Raw genomic sequence first — 13,700 nt, forward strand, 5'->3', positions numbered from 1 at the left:
GTTAGAATACATTGTTTTAGTTGAGACTCTTGTTATTATCTCAGGAAGTTCTCTCAATGCTTCTTGTAATTTGGGGTTCAGGCACTATGTCCCCCAATGTATTCTGTAATTTCATTAATTAAGGCTTGAGAGCAGCCGCACCGGCCCTTTAAAAAAAAAATATATATATATATATATATATATATATATATATATATATAGTGTTTAAAGAGGTTGAACTCAAAATCTAACAGTTGAAATGTACATCCCAAGTGATTGATCAGCATGTGACAAATAGAGTATGCTATGTTCATGTAAACAGTACCAATAAGTCTGCAATCAAAATGGTGCAAGATGTAGAAGTACCATATGATTGATCTCAATTTATTTATTTATTTTATCTCAATTTATTTAGTGCAGAGATGTTGTTACAAAATTGAACATTGACACTTACCCCAAGTCAAATGGACTTTTGCCCAATTCCTTAATTTTCCCTTTCTCTTTGAGTCTTTTCACCTCTAATTAGAGAAAGAAAGAAAAAATTAGGGTCCATATATTTATTGGGGGGCAATAAAATCTGACGCCGGAATCCGGTCACCAGTCCGGTAGCTGGATTCGGGATTCCGGTCACTGGTCGCCGGAGACTACGGCCGACCATTGGTCACCGGAGTTCGGCAAGGTCTTGGATCACTTCTCTCTCTAAGTGACAAAGAAGGAGAGGGCAAAATTGTCCCAAAAATAAATAAATAAATACATAATTGTGTATTAGGGAAATGAACTCTTAGACTGTTTGGGTAAGTAGTCAATTTTTAAGCTAAAATTGGGTAAATGATCATTTTCCCTATTAATTTCTAAGAAATGACCCACAAGCGATGACGAACGAAACTGTTGCTTGGCATTCCTGACTGTACGCAACAGTCGCAACTGCCTCCTCAGCCTTCTCCAGCTGCTTCAATCTCTATGAAAAGCATCGGCATGGAGGCCACGTTCCCGCCATCTAAACAATCTAGTTTTGAGCCCTTTTGGCTGTTTCTCCTTTGCAGTGACTCAGAAATTTCCACCTAAATATCCAACTCTACCCTCCCTGCATGGCCTGCTTTCATAACCACCCTGAGCAATTTGGCCTTCATAACGTCCACTTTTGCTGGTTCTCTCACATGAGTTGTTTGTTTCTACTGAACGCTAATGGAATGCAGCGTTATCCCAATTCCTCAAGGCTCAAGCAAGGAGAAAAACCGTTACCAAAATCAACTTCAACAGCAAATAGAGGGCGGTCTAAGATGGCCATGGTAGTTGGCTCGAGTTGTGCAGCTTGCTAGGTGGGTGCCAATGCAAGTAGAGATTTTGATGATAAAAAAAAAATAAATAAATAAAAAACATATGGGGCACATTATGTTGCCATTGCCTCCATCACTTTCTCACTATAATATCTCCAATGGAAGTTGGGGTTCGGCTGCAAGGGGGTTTATATACAAGAAAGTACAATACATGTATGTAATACCAATTGTAGCGTTAGCATTACTTCCATACATAAGAGGAAGGAATATGAATTACTAAGGTAGGCAAGAATATATAAGCACACGGTTAGCTAAACTAATAATTAAGTATGATAAATTGATAATCCAAACTGAACTATTGTATCTATGTGGAAAAGCGCTTGATGTGAATAGATTTTCAATTTATAAAGAATATTGCAATGCCATTATGCAAGTATACATAGGATTGCATTGCATTTTCAAGTGCAGGAAATCAGAGGATCTGATGGGGAATGGCTTACATCAGTCATGGTGGAACTGAGCATTACATAGCTTTCACTGTGGTGACAACCAATGGCGAAAGAGGCACCAAAATCCTGCATCTCAATATCCCAAATGCTGCTAATGAACACTGAACGCAGCAAAATCATAACCAGCCACTTGCTTAGCACTGAGATGCTTCAAGATCAGCTTTCTCCTCACCACATTATTCAACATTAACAAACAATGACAGAGTAATAACATATTTTTGTACCAATAATGCCTCTACCATCTTGAGTAGTCAAAGCTTGAAGATGGTCTTCTGTCTTCATAATCAATTCTACCCAGAAGGTACTTCATGCTTTGGAATCCATTGCTACTGCCACAAGTACTAACGTCCCCTCCTCCCAGAAAAAAAAAGAAAAAAAAAACTCAAAAAACAAAGCAGGAAGACAGTATGCAATCAAGTACGCTTATATTTATCAACTTCAATTCATTACATGCTTATCATGTTCTACTCATAGAACTAACAATCATGGAGAAACCAAGCACTAGATATTCAATCAAAAACCACTATAGATTCTTCAGTGAATCTCCAACTCCTTGGAAGAAAAAATAAGAGAGTACAAAATCTGCAATAAAGATCCCAACAAGAGAGATAACCACAGCCGAAGTCGTTGACTCCCCAACACCTTTGGCTCCTCCCATGGTGGTAACTCCCCAAGCACAACTAACAATTGATATGATAGCACCAAAAGCCTGTGACTTGATCATTGCACTAATTATATCCCAAGGTTTAAGAGCTCTGCGAGCTGACTCCAAAATAATGTTAATGCTAACACCATAAATACCATCAGCAAGGAGGGCGCTGGATGCCATCCCTACTGTGAAACACATCAGGGTCAGAAATGGTAGAGCAATACAGGTAGCAATTACCCTTGGTGTCACAAGATAATCAACAGGGTTTGCTCCAAGAACTCTTAATGTGTCAGTTTGCTCAGAAACCTGCATTGTTCCTAACTCTGCAGCAAATGCACTTCCAATACGCCCTGCAACCACAATTGATGTAACTACAGGACTCAACTCCCTTGCGAAAGCCAGGGCCAATACCCCACCAACAGCTCTGCTTAACCCTAATCTAGTAAATTCCCTAACAAATTGGATGGTGAAGGCCATGCCAACAAATGCTGCAGTTAAGAGGCAGACCCCAGCAGAATTTGGTCCAACTCTCCTCAACTGTTGGAGTGTATTTTTCCAGTGCACTTTACCCTTTAAAGTTCTAATGATGACCTGACCTGCCAAGATAAAAGCTGACAATCCCCTCCACAGATGCCTGGGAGGTGACCATTTGCTGAACAATGTCTCCCCTTCCGAAGTAGGTGCGTGATTCGTATTGGAATCTTCCAACACAGGGACAGGAGGGTGGCCATCATCTGTGTTGGGAACTGCACACAATCTGGTCTCTTTCAAGGGCCTGAGAAGCTTACATGTCTGAGGCCTGCCAATGAGCACAACTTTCTCAGCACGCTGACTCGAATACGGGATTTGTAATTTATTCCACCCATCTGGTTTTACAGAGCCTCTTCTGAAATATGTTCGAAAATGTTAATTGCATTTCAACAGACACAAGTGAAACGTATACGTACAAATTTAGAGACAAATACCTGTAAGAGCAATAAGAGAATGGGTGGAGATATGAAGCAGTTTGCATGGTTGTTTCTGATCAAATTTCCAAAGTTGGTTTGAATTCAGATTTTTACGCAAAGGAACAGGAGCACCATCAGCAGTGGATAGTCAGAAAATTTGTGCGAAAAGTAGCTTCAAAAATCAGAGAACCCAATACAATCACGTGCGATCATCTGTCCCCAAATAACCATGGTGGTTTAACAGTGAAGATCAGTTAAACCGTGCCCTACCTGATTTAATCACAAAATAAATTAGATATAGAGAGTGAACACATAAAATGCAAACATCTGATAAACTGACGCAGACGAAAGTGAATGATAATATGGAACTTCTACCTGAATCAAATTGCACAAATGAAAGGAAGTAAGAAACCATATCAAAGTAAACCAACTCCATTCTATCAAAGAATGGAGCTTTCGGCGAAAACCGGCACAAATTCAAATCCTAAGCAACCCTACAAAATCATCAAATCAAACCAACCAAGCCAAGCTTCTACACAAAAATACATACATTTCTTCATTAAGCTAATCCATGGAACTTCTTACATAACATAGCAGTACAGAAAACCCAATTCCAACTCCAATTTTGTACCAAAATGAATAGCACAGCATATCAGTTGATTAAACAGCACTGAATTCAATTGAAGCAGAACAAACCAAGAGTATCAAAAACACAGGTGTCAACATTCAAATTCAGAAGAATTACCTTTCGATGGTCAGCTCAAAGATTCAAATTCACCAACCCAATTAGAACCCAGCAAATTTCAGAACCCTAACAATGGAGAAACTTTTGAGTGGTAAAATCAGAGGCAGCAGAGAAAAAGTTCGAGTCTTTTTTAAAAGACTAGCTGTGAGTTGACCCGTTTTATTATGTTCTGGGACAAATCGGGTCACCCAAGCCCACAAAGCCGGCCCAACTCAACATCCCAACTCTCTCTTTCCCTTCAAGACTTCAACTGCACTGCAAGTCTGCTCCTTTAGCAACATTACTCGTCGGAAATCAGACCCAAAACTCAGATAGATGGCCAGAAAAGGTAAAGTTCTGTTCTTTCTTCTTTATATATAAAAATTTGTCCTTGGTTTTATTTGTTTTTCATAGTAATAAGGATTATGAAATTGGGTTTGGAATATGGTGGATTACAGGAGAGAAGAGAGGGAGGGCTTGTGTGGTGGTGTTAGGTGACATTGGGCGCAGCCCTCGTATGCAATACCATGCTCTTTCGCTTGCCCGTCAGGTAACTAGTTCTGCTTTACTATGAATAAGCTTGATTAGTTTAGCAACAACCCAGTTCTTGTTCATGAAAATTTGGGGTGTTTTTTTGTGACTTGTACTATTGAATATGCATTGCAGGCATCTTTGGAAGTAGATATTGTTGCATATGGAGGTACCCTTTGTTTTTCTTTGATGGTTAGAAAATACAAGGCATTGCTGAGAAATTTTGTTTCTGAATGTGACTTCACAAGAGATGTCTGCTTTTATTGTTTGATGAATTTTAGTGGTGCTGTTTGATTGGAATTTTGAAATGCTTTGACAGGTTCCGAACCGCATTCTGCTGTGTTGGAGCATCAATCTATTCACATACACAAAATGGTATTTTCGATAATGTTCTTTTTGGTTTCTTCTAGTCTTCTTCCTTTTTCGTCGTGCTCTGGATTAAAGTTGTTCCGATTTTGATTTGCAGCCGCAGTGGCCAGCATTCCCCCGTGGTCTACCCAGCATACTTAAACCCTTTGTGCTTCTGCTGAAGCCAGTGGTTCAATTTATTGTGCTCCTTTGGTATCTTTGCGTTAAGATATCTGCTCCTGATGTTTTTCTAGTTCAGGTGAGCTTGCATTTTTGAAAGGGGAAAGCTGAAGGCTGTATTGCTAAAAAGCTTGCAAAACCCTTATAAACTGATGAGACAGAAAGGAACCCTTTATAACCTGGAAATTATTGCTTTGCGTCACCATGTTATGGTTTTTATCAATAGTTGGCTATTACAAAAATTTAAGCCTCAGTTGTCATGTGTTTTAATTTTTATATATACAGTAAAAGAATAGAATGTCAACTTCCCTTTTGTTTATCCTTTTACATGTCAAAATCAAAAGCCTTTGATCCTTTTTTCTTGTACAGAATCCACCTTCTGTTCCAACCTTAGTCGCTGTAAAATGGGCAAGCTGGCTTAGGCAATCTGCATTTATAGTTGATTGGCATAATTTTGGATATACTTTACTGGCATTGTCTCTTGGAAGAAGTAGTCGATTTGTGGCAATATACCGTTGGTATCTATGAATTACTTTTTAAACTTTTCTTTTGAGGGCCATTCTTTGTTGTACACTACATCTGAGTTTCTCTTGCCTGTTTAGGGTAGAGTGGCAATTTGGGAGGATGGCAGATGGTTCACTATGTGTAACGAGGGCTATGCAACATGAATTGGCTCAAAATTGGGGAATTAAGTAAGAGGGTCAGCTCAATATTCACAATTTTACTGCATTATTTGTTAGAAATTTCATTTTGTAGTAATCCTTATATACTTCTCTTCTCTTTTATTTCAAATTAATAGAGCAACAGTTCTATATGATCAGCCTCCTGAGTTTTTCCATCCCGCTTCACTTGAAGAACAGCATAAGGTGGTTCAAAGTTAATGCTGACCTTCGTTTAAAACATTTTATATTTGGAGAATATAATAACATGTGAGTTATTTGCAGTTGTTCTATAGATTAGATAAAAATCTGAGGCAGCCACTCGGTGTTGAAGATTGCACAAGCACTGGTAACTTAGTCATCTCTGTTAATCTATAGTTCGTATCTTCAGTTGATCTTCATAGATAATTAATGTTTTCTTTTTCAATTTGTTAATGTAATTCTAACAGGAATAGGGGAAGTGGTGAATAAGGACATGCAGGAGACTCTGTTTACCACCCTGGTTGGCGCTGACATTGCTTCGAAGCCAAACCGGCCGGCACTGATAGTGAGCAGTACAAGCTGGTGAGTTAATATTTAGTGAAATACTGATTTTGCAATATCTGAGTGTATGTGCTACAAATCTGCCAATCTGCAACATGGTATGAGAACTCGGGCTGGTCTTTTCTGTGGACATCTGATATGGACATATGGTGAATATTAGTTTTTGCTTCTTATAGTATACAATAATCTATCCTGTAGTTTCTTACTTGGCTATCTGATATCTGAGAAACACAGGTTTTTTAAGATTTCAACAGGGTTTGTTTTTCTTTTTTCACTTCAGATCTTTTATTTCCATTTGAAATTTAGCCCAATAAGAATGTGTTTTGATTCTAACTTCCCTCCAGTTAATTCCCCCTGCCCCAAACACATTTAAAACTTAAAAAGTAATGTCATCAGCAGAAGGGCTTGTTTGTGTTCATAGCTATTAGCTCTTGCTTAGTTTCATGAATCAATTATATGGATCATCAGCATTAAGATAATTCAGGGTATTGATAAGTTTCCAAAAGTAATGTCATCGATAAATGTATAATTGAAGATATTGGTAAAATCTGTATAATGAAGTGACCAAAAATTTTGAGAAGTTCTGTTTTCTACTTTACTTGTTGTTCAATTTCAATTGACGTGACATGCAGAAGAACAATGCATGTAATTAGGATGGGTTCCACTGTTGTTGATGGCGAAAATAATTCCATAATTTAAACAAAAGACCGAAATTTTACGGTGCATTGGTCTTATAACACATTTAAAAAGTTGAACTTGTTGGCTTGAAGAAAGTTGGTTATAATATATATCAAATTTTCAGAAGGAAAATTAGAGGTATTTGATGTTTTTGTTTTGCTTTAAGAGAAAAAAAAAATTATGTCATCGGGTTCATTGTTTTGGAACAAACGTATTGAGCATATCATAAAGTATTGTAGGCATGTAATATCTTGTGGTGGAACCAATAAACCATGATGTAGTTGGAAAATGTATATCGATCAGCTTTGACCAACAAGAGGAGAATTGAGATCTTTGAAAGCTACTTTGACTGGCATAGGAATACTCCATAGAGCTAACACTGTTATGTCACATAGGTAAAGATAAAAAAAAGATAAACCCAAGCTTTAGAGATACTATTTTCTTTCTCATTTCTTATTATACCCAGTTATTGTTTAATGTAGAATACCTCTCATACTTTTGGGGATGCTTCTTTTTAGGACTCCTGATGAAGATTTTGGCATTCTCCTGGAAGCAGCTGTCATGTATGACAGGCGCGTTGCTGCTATTTTAAATGAAGACGATTCTAAGAAAGAAGAGGTTCTTTGGAAGGAAATGCAAAGTGGGAAGCGATACTTGTATCCAAGACTGTTATTTGTCATTACAGGTGAGATCCCCTATAACTGGTATGGCAGGTTCATTGTAGCTCTGGGTGTGGCTTGTGGTGTTAACCAAAAAACTTTTGGAATGAGACTTATATCTCCAGGTAAAGGGCCTGAAAAAGAAAAATATGAAGAAAAGATTAGAAGATTAAAACTCAAACGGGTGGCATTTCGTACTGCGTGGCTATCAGCTGAAGACTATCCACTGCTTCTTGGTAGGTTATTGTTCCAATTGCTAGTGCTTTGTTGAGTTGTTCCTGTTCTTCTCCATTGCATACTCATGCGTCTTTTGACATTGTCCATGCTATATGTTTCTATGTACAGGATCAGCAGATCTTGGTGTGTGCTTACACACTTCCTCATCAGGGTTGGATCTTCCCATGAAGGTAAATCCAAAACTGAATGCCATAGTAGATATGATCTCCAGTAACATAAATAATCTCTAACTTCAACAGAGCTTTTTCTTGGAATTTTTACAAATTTTTTATTAGGTGGTGGACATGTTTGGTTGTGGACTGCCGGTTTGTGCTGTTTCCTACTCATGGTAAACTCTTGTTTTTATTAATTTATTTATTTCTTTTAATAGGTGTACTTTATTTTTTCTGTCCCTTGATATGAATAATACTTTTTGTGATTCTGTCCATTGTAAAATGATGTTCTTGGTTTTGGTATTCTTGGTTCAAAGCATCAAGGAACTAGTGCAAGTGGAGAAAAATGGTCTTCTATTTTCATCATCTTCAGAGCTAGCTGATGAACTTTTGGTAAGTTTAGTCAACTTGTCTGGATGCTTTACAGTTATGAATATTTTAAACAGGTAGTGATTGCAGGAAAGTTTTGCTTGTTTGTCTCTCAGGATAACTTGACCAATGCACTAAAAATTTCAAAACAATTACTAAGACGATGAATCTAACTGTTTGGGATGCCCTTTTTATTTTTTTTTAACATTTGACCGAGATGTATCTTGTTTGCATTGTGGTTGCTTCAGATATAGCTTGAGACTTTGAGATAGTGGGTTGTATGACAGTTTTACCTTGTGTGTCTAGCTAATTTACGTCTCATCGATTCTATCCTATAAATAGAAGGACCGTCCTTGTCAAACGTCTTACAAAAAGTCCACATATACCCTTCTGTGTAACAGTTACAACAACAATTGTGATTTGTGAAAATCAAGGGTGGTGTGATAATTTCTTATATTTCACCCATATCACCTACCCCAATCTTTTTAACACATTATATTCTTTAAACTTCTGTTGTAATTGCATTCATGCATCATCTGTGTATTTCATGTAGTACTGATAAAAGAGCACAAGAGTAGTGTTAAGCAGACCTGTTGCGACTGGGTCTGCTCTAAATGTGAAATAGATCAGCTTTCCGTTGTACCTTGATACTTGTGCCATCTCCAACTTGCACAGATGGTGCATTAAGCTGAAGTTACTATAGTAGAATTCTTAATATGTTTTTGATTAGCTTATGCGCACTATATTAGAAACTTTAGCCTAATAATTTGGTTTTTTTATAATAGAAATTTTCGTTTCTTCTTTTTCTGTATTGCCTTCACCCTTATAATGTCTTGTAAGATTTCTCCTTGATTTAGTAGGCAGGTATCCTTAGGCATTATCTTTAGTCTTTGGTTTTATTCCCTTCAATCAATGGTAATCAATAATATACCCTAGGCATCTTATAAGCTTTCATATATTTACATCAACCTTGACGGTCTGTTCTTCTCATTTCATAGTGGTTAATAGATAGAACAAATATGCATGGACCAACAACTGCAATTAACTCAATTTGTTACTTAATGGCTTTCTAATTTCAACTATCGCTTAGTGTAATGTTGGTGTGATAACCTGCACAGATGCTGTTTAAGGGTTTTCCAGATGCTTGTGATTCATTGAAGGTTCTGAGGAATGGTGCACTGGACATGTCTTCGTCTGTGAAGTGGGCCACTGAGTGGGAAGAGCATGCTAAAGGGTTAATCTTAGAGGCAAGTTTACTTTCTGCATCCAAATCAGTCCTGCTTATCATCTATATGTAATAATACATGCTTTGGGGATTTGTGACATTGACACTGCCTGTCCCCCGGGACAAGGTGGTCTGGGGTGGGATCTTGTGTTCAATCCCCAGTCGCCGAACATGTAAAATTTCCTAGAATTTATTTTTTCATTTTCTGGGAGGTTTAGCCTAATGACGTCACTAACAATTGTTACTTAAATGTCCTTTAGTATTCTTCTTCTCTTCTTCCCGCAGGACCTAGATAATTATTTGGTCACTGTGCATGGTTATGAATCTGATTGAGAGGGTCTGATATTTCAGGTTATCTCTGGAAACTTAGACTGATCGCTGGTCCCTGTTGACACACGTTTGATGAATGAGGGAACCAATTGATGTTCGAGTAAAATACATTATACCACCTTCATCTAGGGGGAATTTCAATTTTGTACATGACTATGAAAACGTTTATGAGATGTACCAGTTAAAAGTTTGAGTAAATCACAAATTTGCTTCCCCCGTTTATTATTGCTCCATTGATTTGATGAGAACTGTGCACATCTAGTATTTCAAGTGGATAGAAAGAAGCGGGCATACTTTGATGTGAACCAAGTTTTCTAATTTATTTTTGATACTAACAGGTTAAACTTTTTTTCCGGACAAAACTAACAGGTTACTTTATCGATCAAGTTACTTTCTCAGAATCCCCATTTAGAACAATTTGTCCTTATTATATCATTACTATTCAGTGGATCAAGCGAAATATCTTTAGTAAAAAAAGAGATATACAATGCATGATGTACTCTGTCACAATTTAAATTATCAATTCTCAAAATATAGAAGAATTTGCATTATTATCATCATTACATGACAAAATGGATTTCTTCTAGTGGATCAGTTAGATAAGCTCTTTAGTTTGGTTCTTGGCGAGCATACCATCCTTCACAGTATTCCATCCGAGCCTTAAAGTACAGACTATCTGTCATCCAAGTGTATCCGTAAGGCCAGGAGGACGCATGCTGATCAGGCTCGTCAGGCTGGTTAGGGATGAGACATTCTAGTTGATCTCTCAAATCGAGTCTACAGAGCGGACATGATGCACGCTTGACGACCCACTCAGCTGCAATACAAGGATGATGAAACCTATGCTTACAGGGCATCACTTTAGCTTCACATCCCACCTTGAAGTCTTCCAAGCAGATACTAAAATACCCTGTCCCTTCTTTGGTAAAGAAATGTGTGTGCATAACCCCGGCCCTTCCTTTGTGGCTAGCTGGAGGGATTCAATTGTGTTGAATACATAATCCTTGGAATTTTTCAGAGTGTTATTTTCTCACGGTTGAGATTTCTATATGTACAGATGTATAGGAGCATGAAACATGATCGAAGAACGCATACAAGGTAAACAATAACATCATTTGTTCATGCATGCTTCAATTCACACCTTAATTTCCTTGACCAATATTTTCATTGTTGGACTAGTGACAATTTGATCGTTTCAATGAAATGATTATTACATCTATTTTGTAGGATGCATGACTAGTAGCTAGGGTAACCGGGGTTAATCATGTTATATATGGCTTTAAATATATTTAATTTTAGAAGTCCCATGATCAGAAAGAAAAACATCAAGCCTAGCAATGACAAAGCCTAGTAATTAATTTATAACTTTAATTTGTTGCAGAAGCAGCTGCAAGAGCAAACGAGAATGTGAGAGAGCGATCACCTGAATCCGTCGATAGCTCCACGCCTCCACCACTCCACCCTGGTATTGCCAATCTTCCTTCTCAAAATAATAATAATAATAATAAAAATAAAAAATAAAAAACTGGTATTGCTAAAATAGTGATAGAGCCATGAAAATCATGTACAATAATGCACCCTATATAAGCAATAGAAATAGTTGCTACTTTGAAGGGCTTTGTAATTGGTTAAGTGGCTTGTAATTTGTTCTTTCTACGATCAACATTAGTGAAGGAACAGTACAGCAAATGATTCAGAGAGCAACTATTTCATTTCTTTCATAGGTAGCATTGTTGAGTAAGTATGAACTGTATGATTTACCTTCGAGAATAACAATCTGCAATGTTTTCTGACTTTGCTAGCTGGGCACGTATATTTTGCAGGAAAGATGAGAAGAAAACGAAACCTTACCTCATCTTTTCAGATCTATTTCCGAGATTAACCAATAATACTCAAGTACAAGTCGATCTCTCTTTACTATCTTCTATTGCTGGCTCTAAATGTATAGTGAACATTCCATATATGTGTGCACATGACTTCTACAGGAAAACAATGATGATCAAGGGACCTCAGAACCTTGATCATCATAGATTCAGGCTAGGCTAAGCGAAGCTGGGAGTAGTTCTGATGTAAATGATTTCTATCTTGAACTCAGTACTCTTGGTTAAAACCATTGATGCACATACGTACCTTAGTGGTGAGGAGGGGGAGGGGTTGTTGAGAATTGGCTTGGGATCGAACTTAGGACTATGCTAGGTCAAGGGTTCAATTTCCCTCCAATGTAACCAAAAACTTGTAGCTAACTTCTTTTAAAAAATAAAAAATAAAAATAAAAAGGTACATATAACCTTTCTTTTTAGCAAATTTTTGGGCGTGCTAAAATTTTATCAGTATAAAACAGTATCATAAACAATTACCCCCTAATATATATGGATCATATGATCATATCGCATGAGAATTTCTATTGCATCTATATGCGCTAAGAACATTAAAATAAACCTAAGAAAAGTAAGATGTAAGGTTTCGCTTTCTTCAATCTCCCTGCAAATTTAACCTGAAAAGTCTAATTAAGATGCAATAAATTGTGCACCTGAGTTGTCAATGAGGCTAGACATCCACCACTACAACGACCTGCAGTATCTCAGGAGCTGTAAGGATCTAACTCACAAAAGTTGGTTCGACAGTAAATTGGCATTACAGACAAAAATTGATTAATGGTGAATGGACTCAATTCAGCCACAGAGGAAAAAAAAAATGTGAATTGCAACCAAGGGAAGGAATTGGTGCCCGTAGAGGCGGAGCTAAGGTTGAAAATTTAGGTGAGCAGCTGGGACACTGGATATGCGCTATAGACAAAAAAAATTTGGTGGGTTGACTTAACTCTACTAAATGAAAAGGAAAGAAAATTTATCTAGCTTGAGCAAAAAATGGAGTCTTCCTTCCCTCTTATTTCGCAAAAAATGTTCTTTTTGAATCAAGCTCACGGAGCGAAATAGTATATTCATCACAAGCCAGAATAACTATGCCGCTGTCATTTAAGGACATAGACAGACAAAGGAGGTAGTGGTAGTACCCACAATGGTACGTAGAAATAGACCCACTCGTTATACATTTCAGACCGTAGAGATAGCGGAGATTCTCCTTTGGTACTACGTCGGAGGCGCTAGAGATGTAGGTTCCTAATACAAGGAAATTATTGTAAATAGACTAAAAAGCCAAAAAAATAGAGTTGGGCCAAGGGCCAAAGCCTTAGCCCAATTAAAGGCTCAGTAGGGTAGCCCAAAATGAAAAGCTCAACAGCACAAGGCCCAGCAGGATTTAGAACCGGCCCAAACTTCTCGCGCGTTCGTGCAGCGCCGTCTGCTTCCACCACCTGTCCGCCATACCTTGCCGCTCCGACCACGTTCAACCAAGCAGCGTCGGCCGATCCAGCATACCACGGCCACCTCTCGGCCTCGCCGTGCACTCCACGTTTACAATCCATCTCTTAACGCCATTGCCTCAGCAACAAGCACTAAAGTAATCCCAAGCTGTCTATTTGCTGCAAATAAAAGATTACCATCCTCATTGCGAAGAACAAAACCAATAGTAGCTAGACCATTTTGAACAGAGTCAGAGCCATCGAAGGTCATAAGTTTATATAGCTAAAAGCTAGCTGATGAGTTTTTATTTTATTTATTTATTTATTATTATTATTATTATTATTTTTTAGAAGATGTTGATGATTGGTTCACGTGTCGTAATTTTGTTTACCCAATTTAAAT

General features: G+C 37.7%; 2 protein-coding genes across 2 annotated transcripts; one reads left to right on the forward strand and one right to left on the reverse strand.

Annotated features, from left to right (window-relative positions):
• Positions 1–2,166: 2,166 nt before the first annotated feature.
• Positions 2,167–4,253, reverse strand: LOC112165330 (protein TRIGALACTOSYLDIACYLGLYCEROL 1, chloroplastic). The gene is made up of 3 exons (XM_024301825.2): positions 4,107–4,253; positions 3,380–3,631; positions 2,167–3,300 (listed from the first exon to the last, which is right to left on the reverse strand). Exons 2-3 carry the CDS (start codon positions 3,424–3,426, stop codon positions 2,289–2,291), a joined length of 1,059 nt encoding a protein of 352 aa, XP_024157593.1. The 5' UTR covers positions 3,427–3,631; positions 4,107–4,253; the 3' UTR covers positions 2,167–2,288.
• A 20-nt stretch (positions 4,254–4,273) lies between these two features.
• On the forward strand, positions 4,274–10,301 carry LOC112165329 (UDP-glycosyltransferase TURAN). The gene is made up of 17 exons (XM_024301824.2): positions 4,274–4,434; positions 4,544–4,635; positions 4,752–4,785; positions 4,936–4,991; positions 5,083–5,223; positions 5,514–5,662; positions 5,747–5,836; positions 5,944–6,010; positions 6,089–6,152; positions 6,253–6,367; positions 7,543–7,709; positions 7,809–7,919; positions 8,029–8,090; positions 8,196–8,248; positions 8,390–8,465; positions 9,560–9,688; positions 10,018–10,301. Exons 1-17 carry the CDS (start codon positions 4,422–4,424, stop codon positions 10,039–10,041), a joined length of 1,443 nt encoding a protein of 480 aa, XP_024157592.1. The 5' UTR covers positions 4,274–4,421; the 3' UTR covers positions 10,042–10,301.
• The last annotated feature ends 3,399 nt before the right edge of the window (positions 10,302–13,700 follow it).

Source organism: Rosa chinensis, chromosome 5 (genome assembly GCF_002994745.2).
Source record: "Rosa chinensis cultivar Old Blush chromosome 5, RchiOBHm-V2, whole genome shotgun sequence".
NCBI lineage: Eukaryota > Viridiplantae > Streptophyta > Magnoliopsida > Rosales > Rosaceae > Rosa > Rosa chinensis.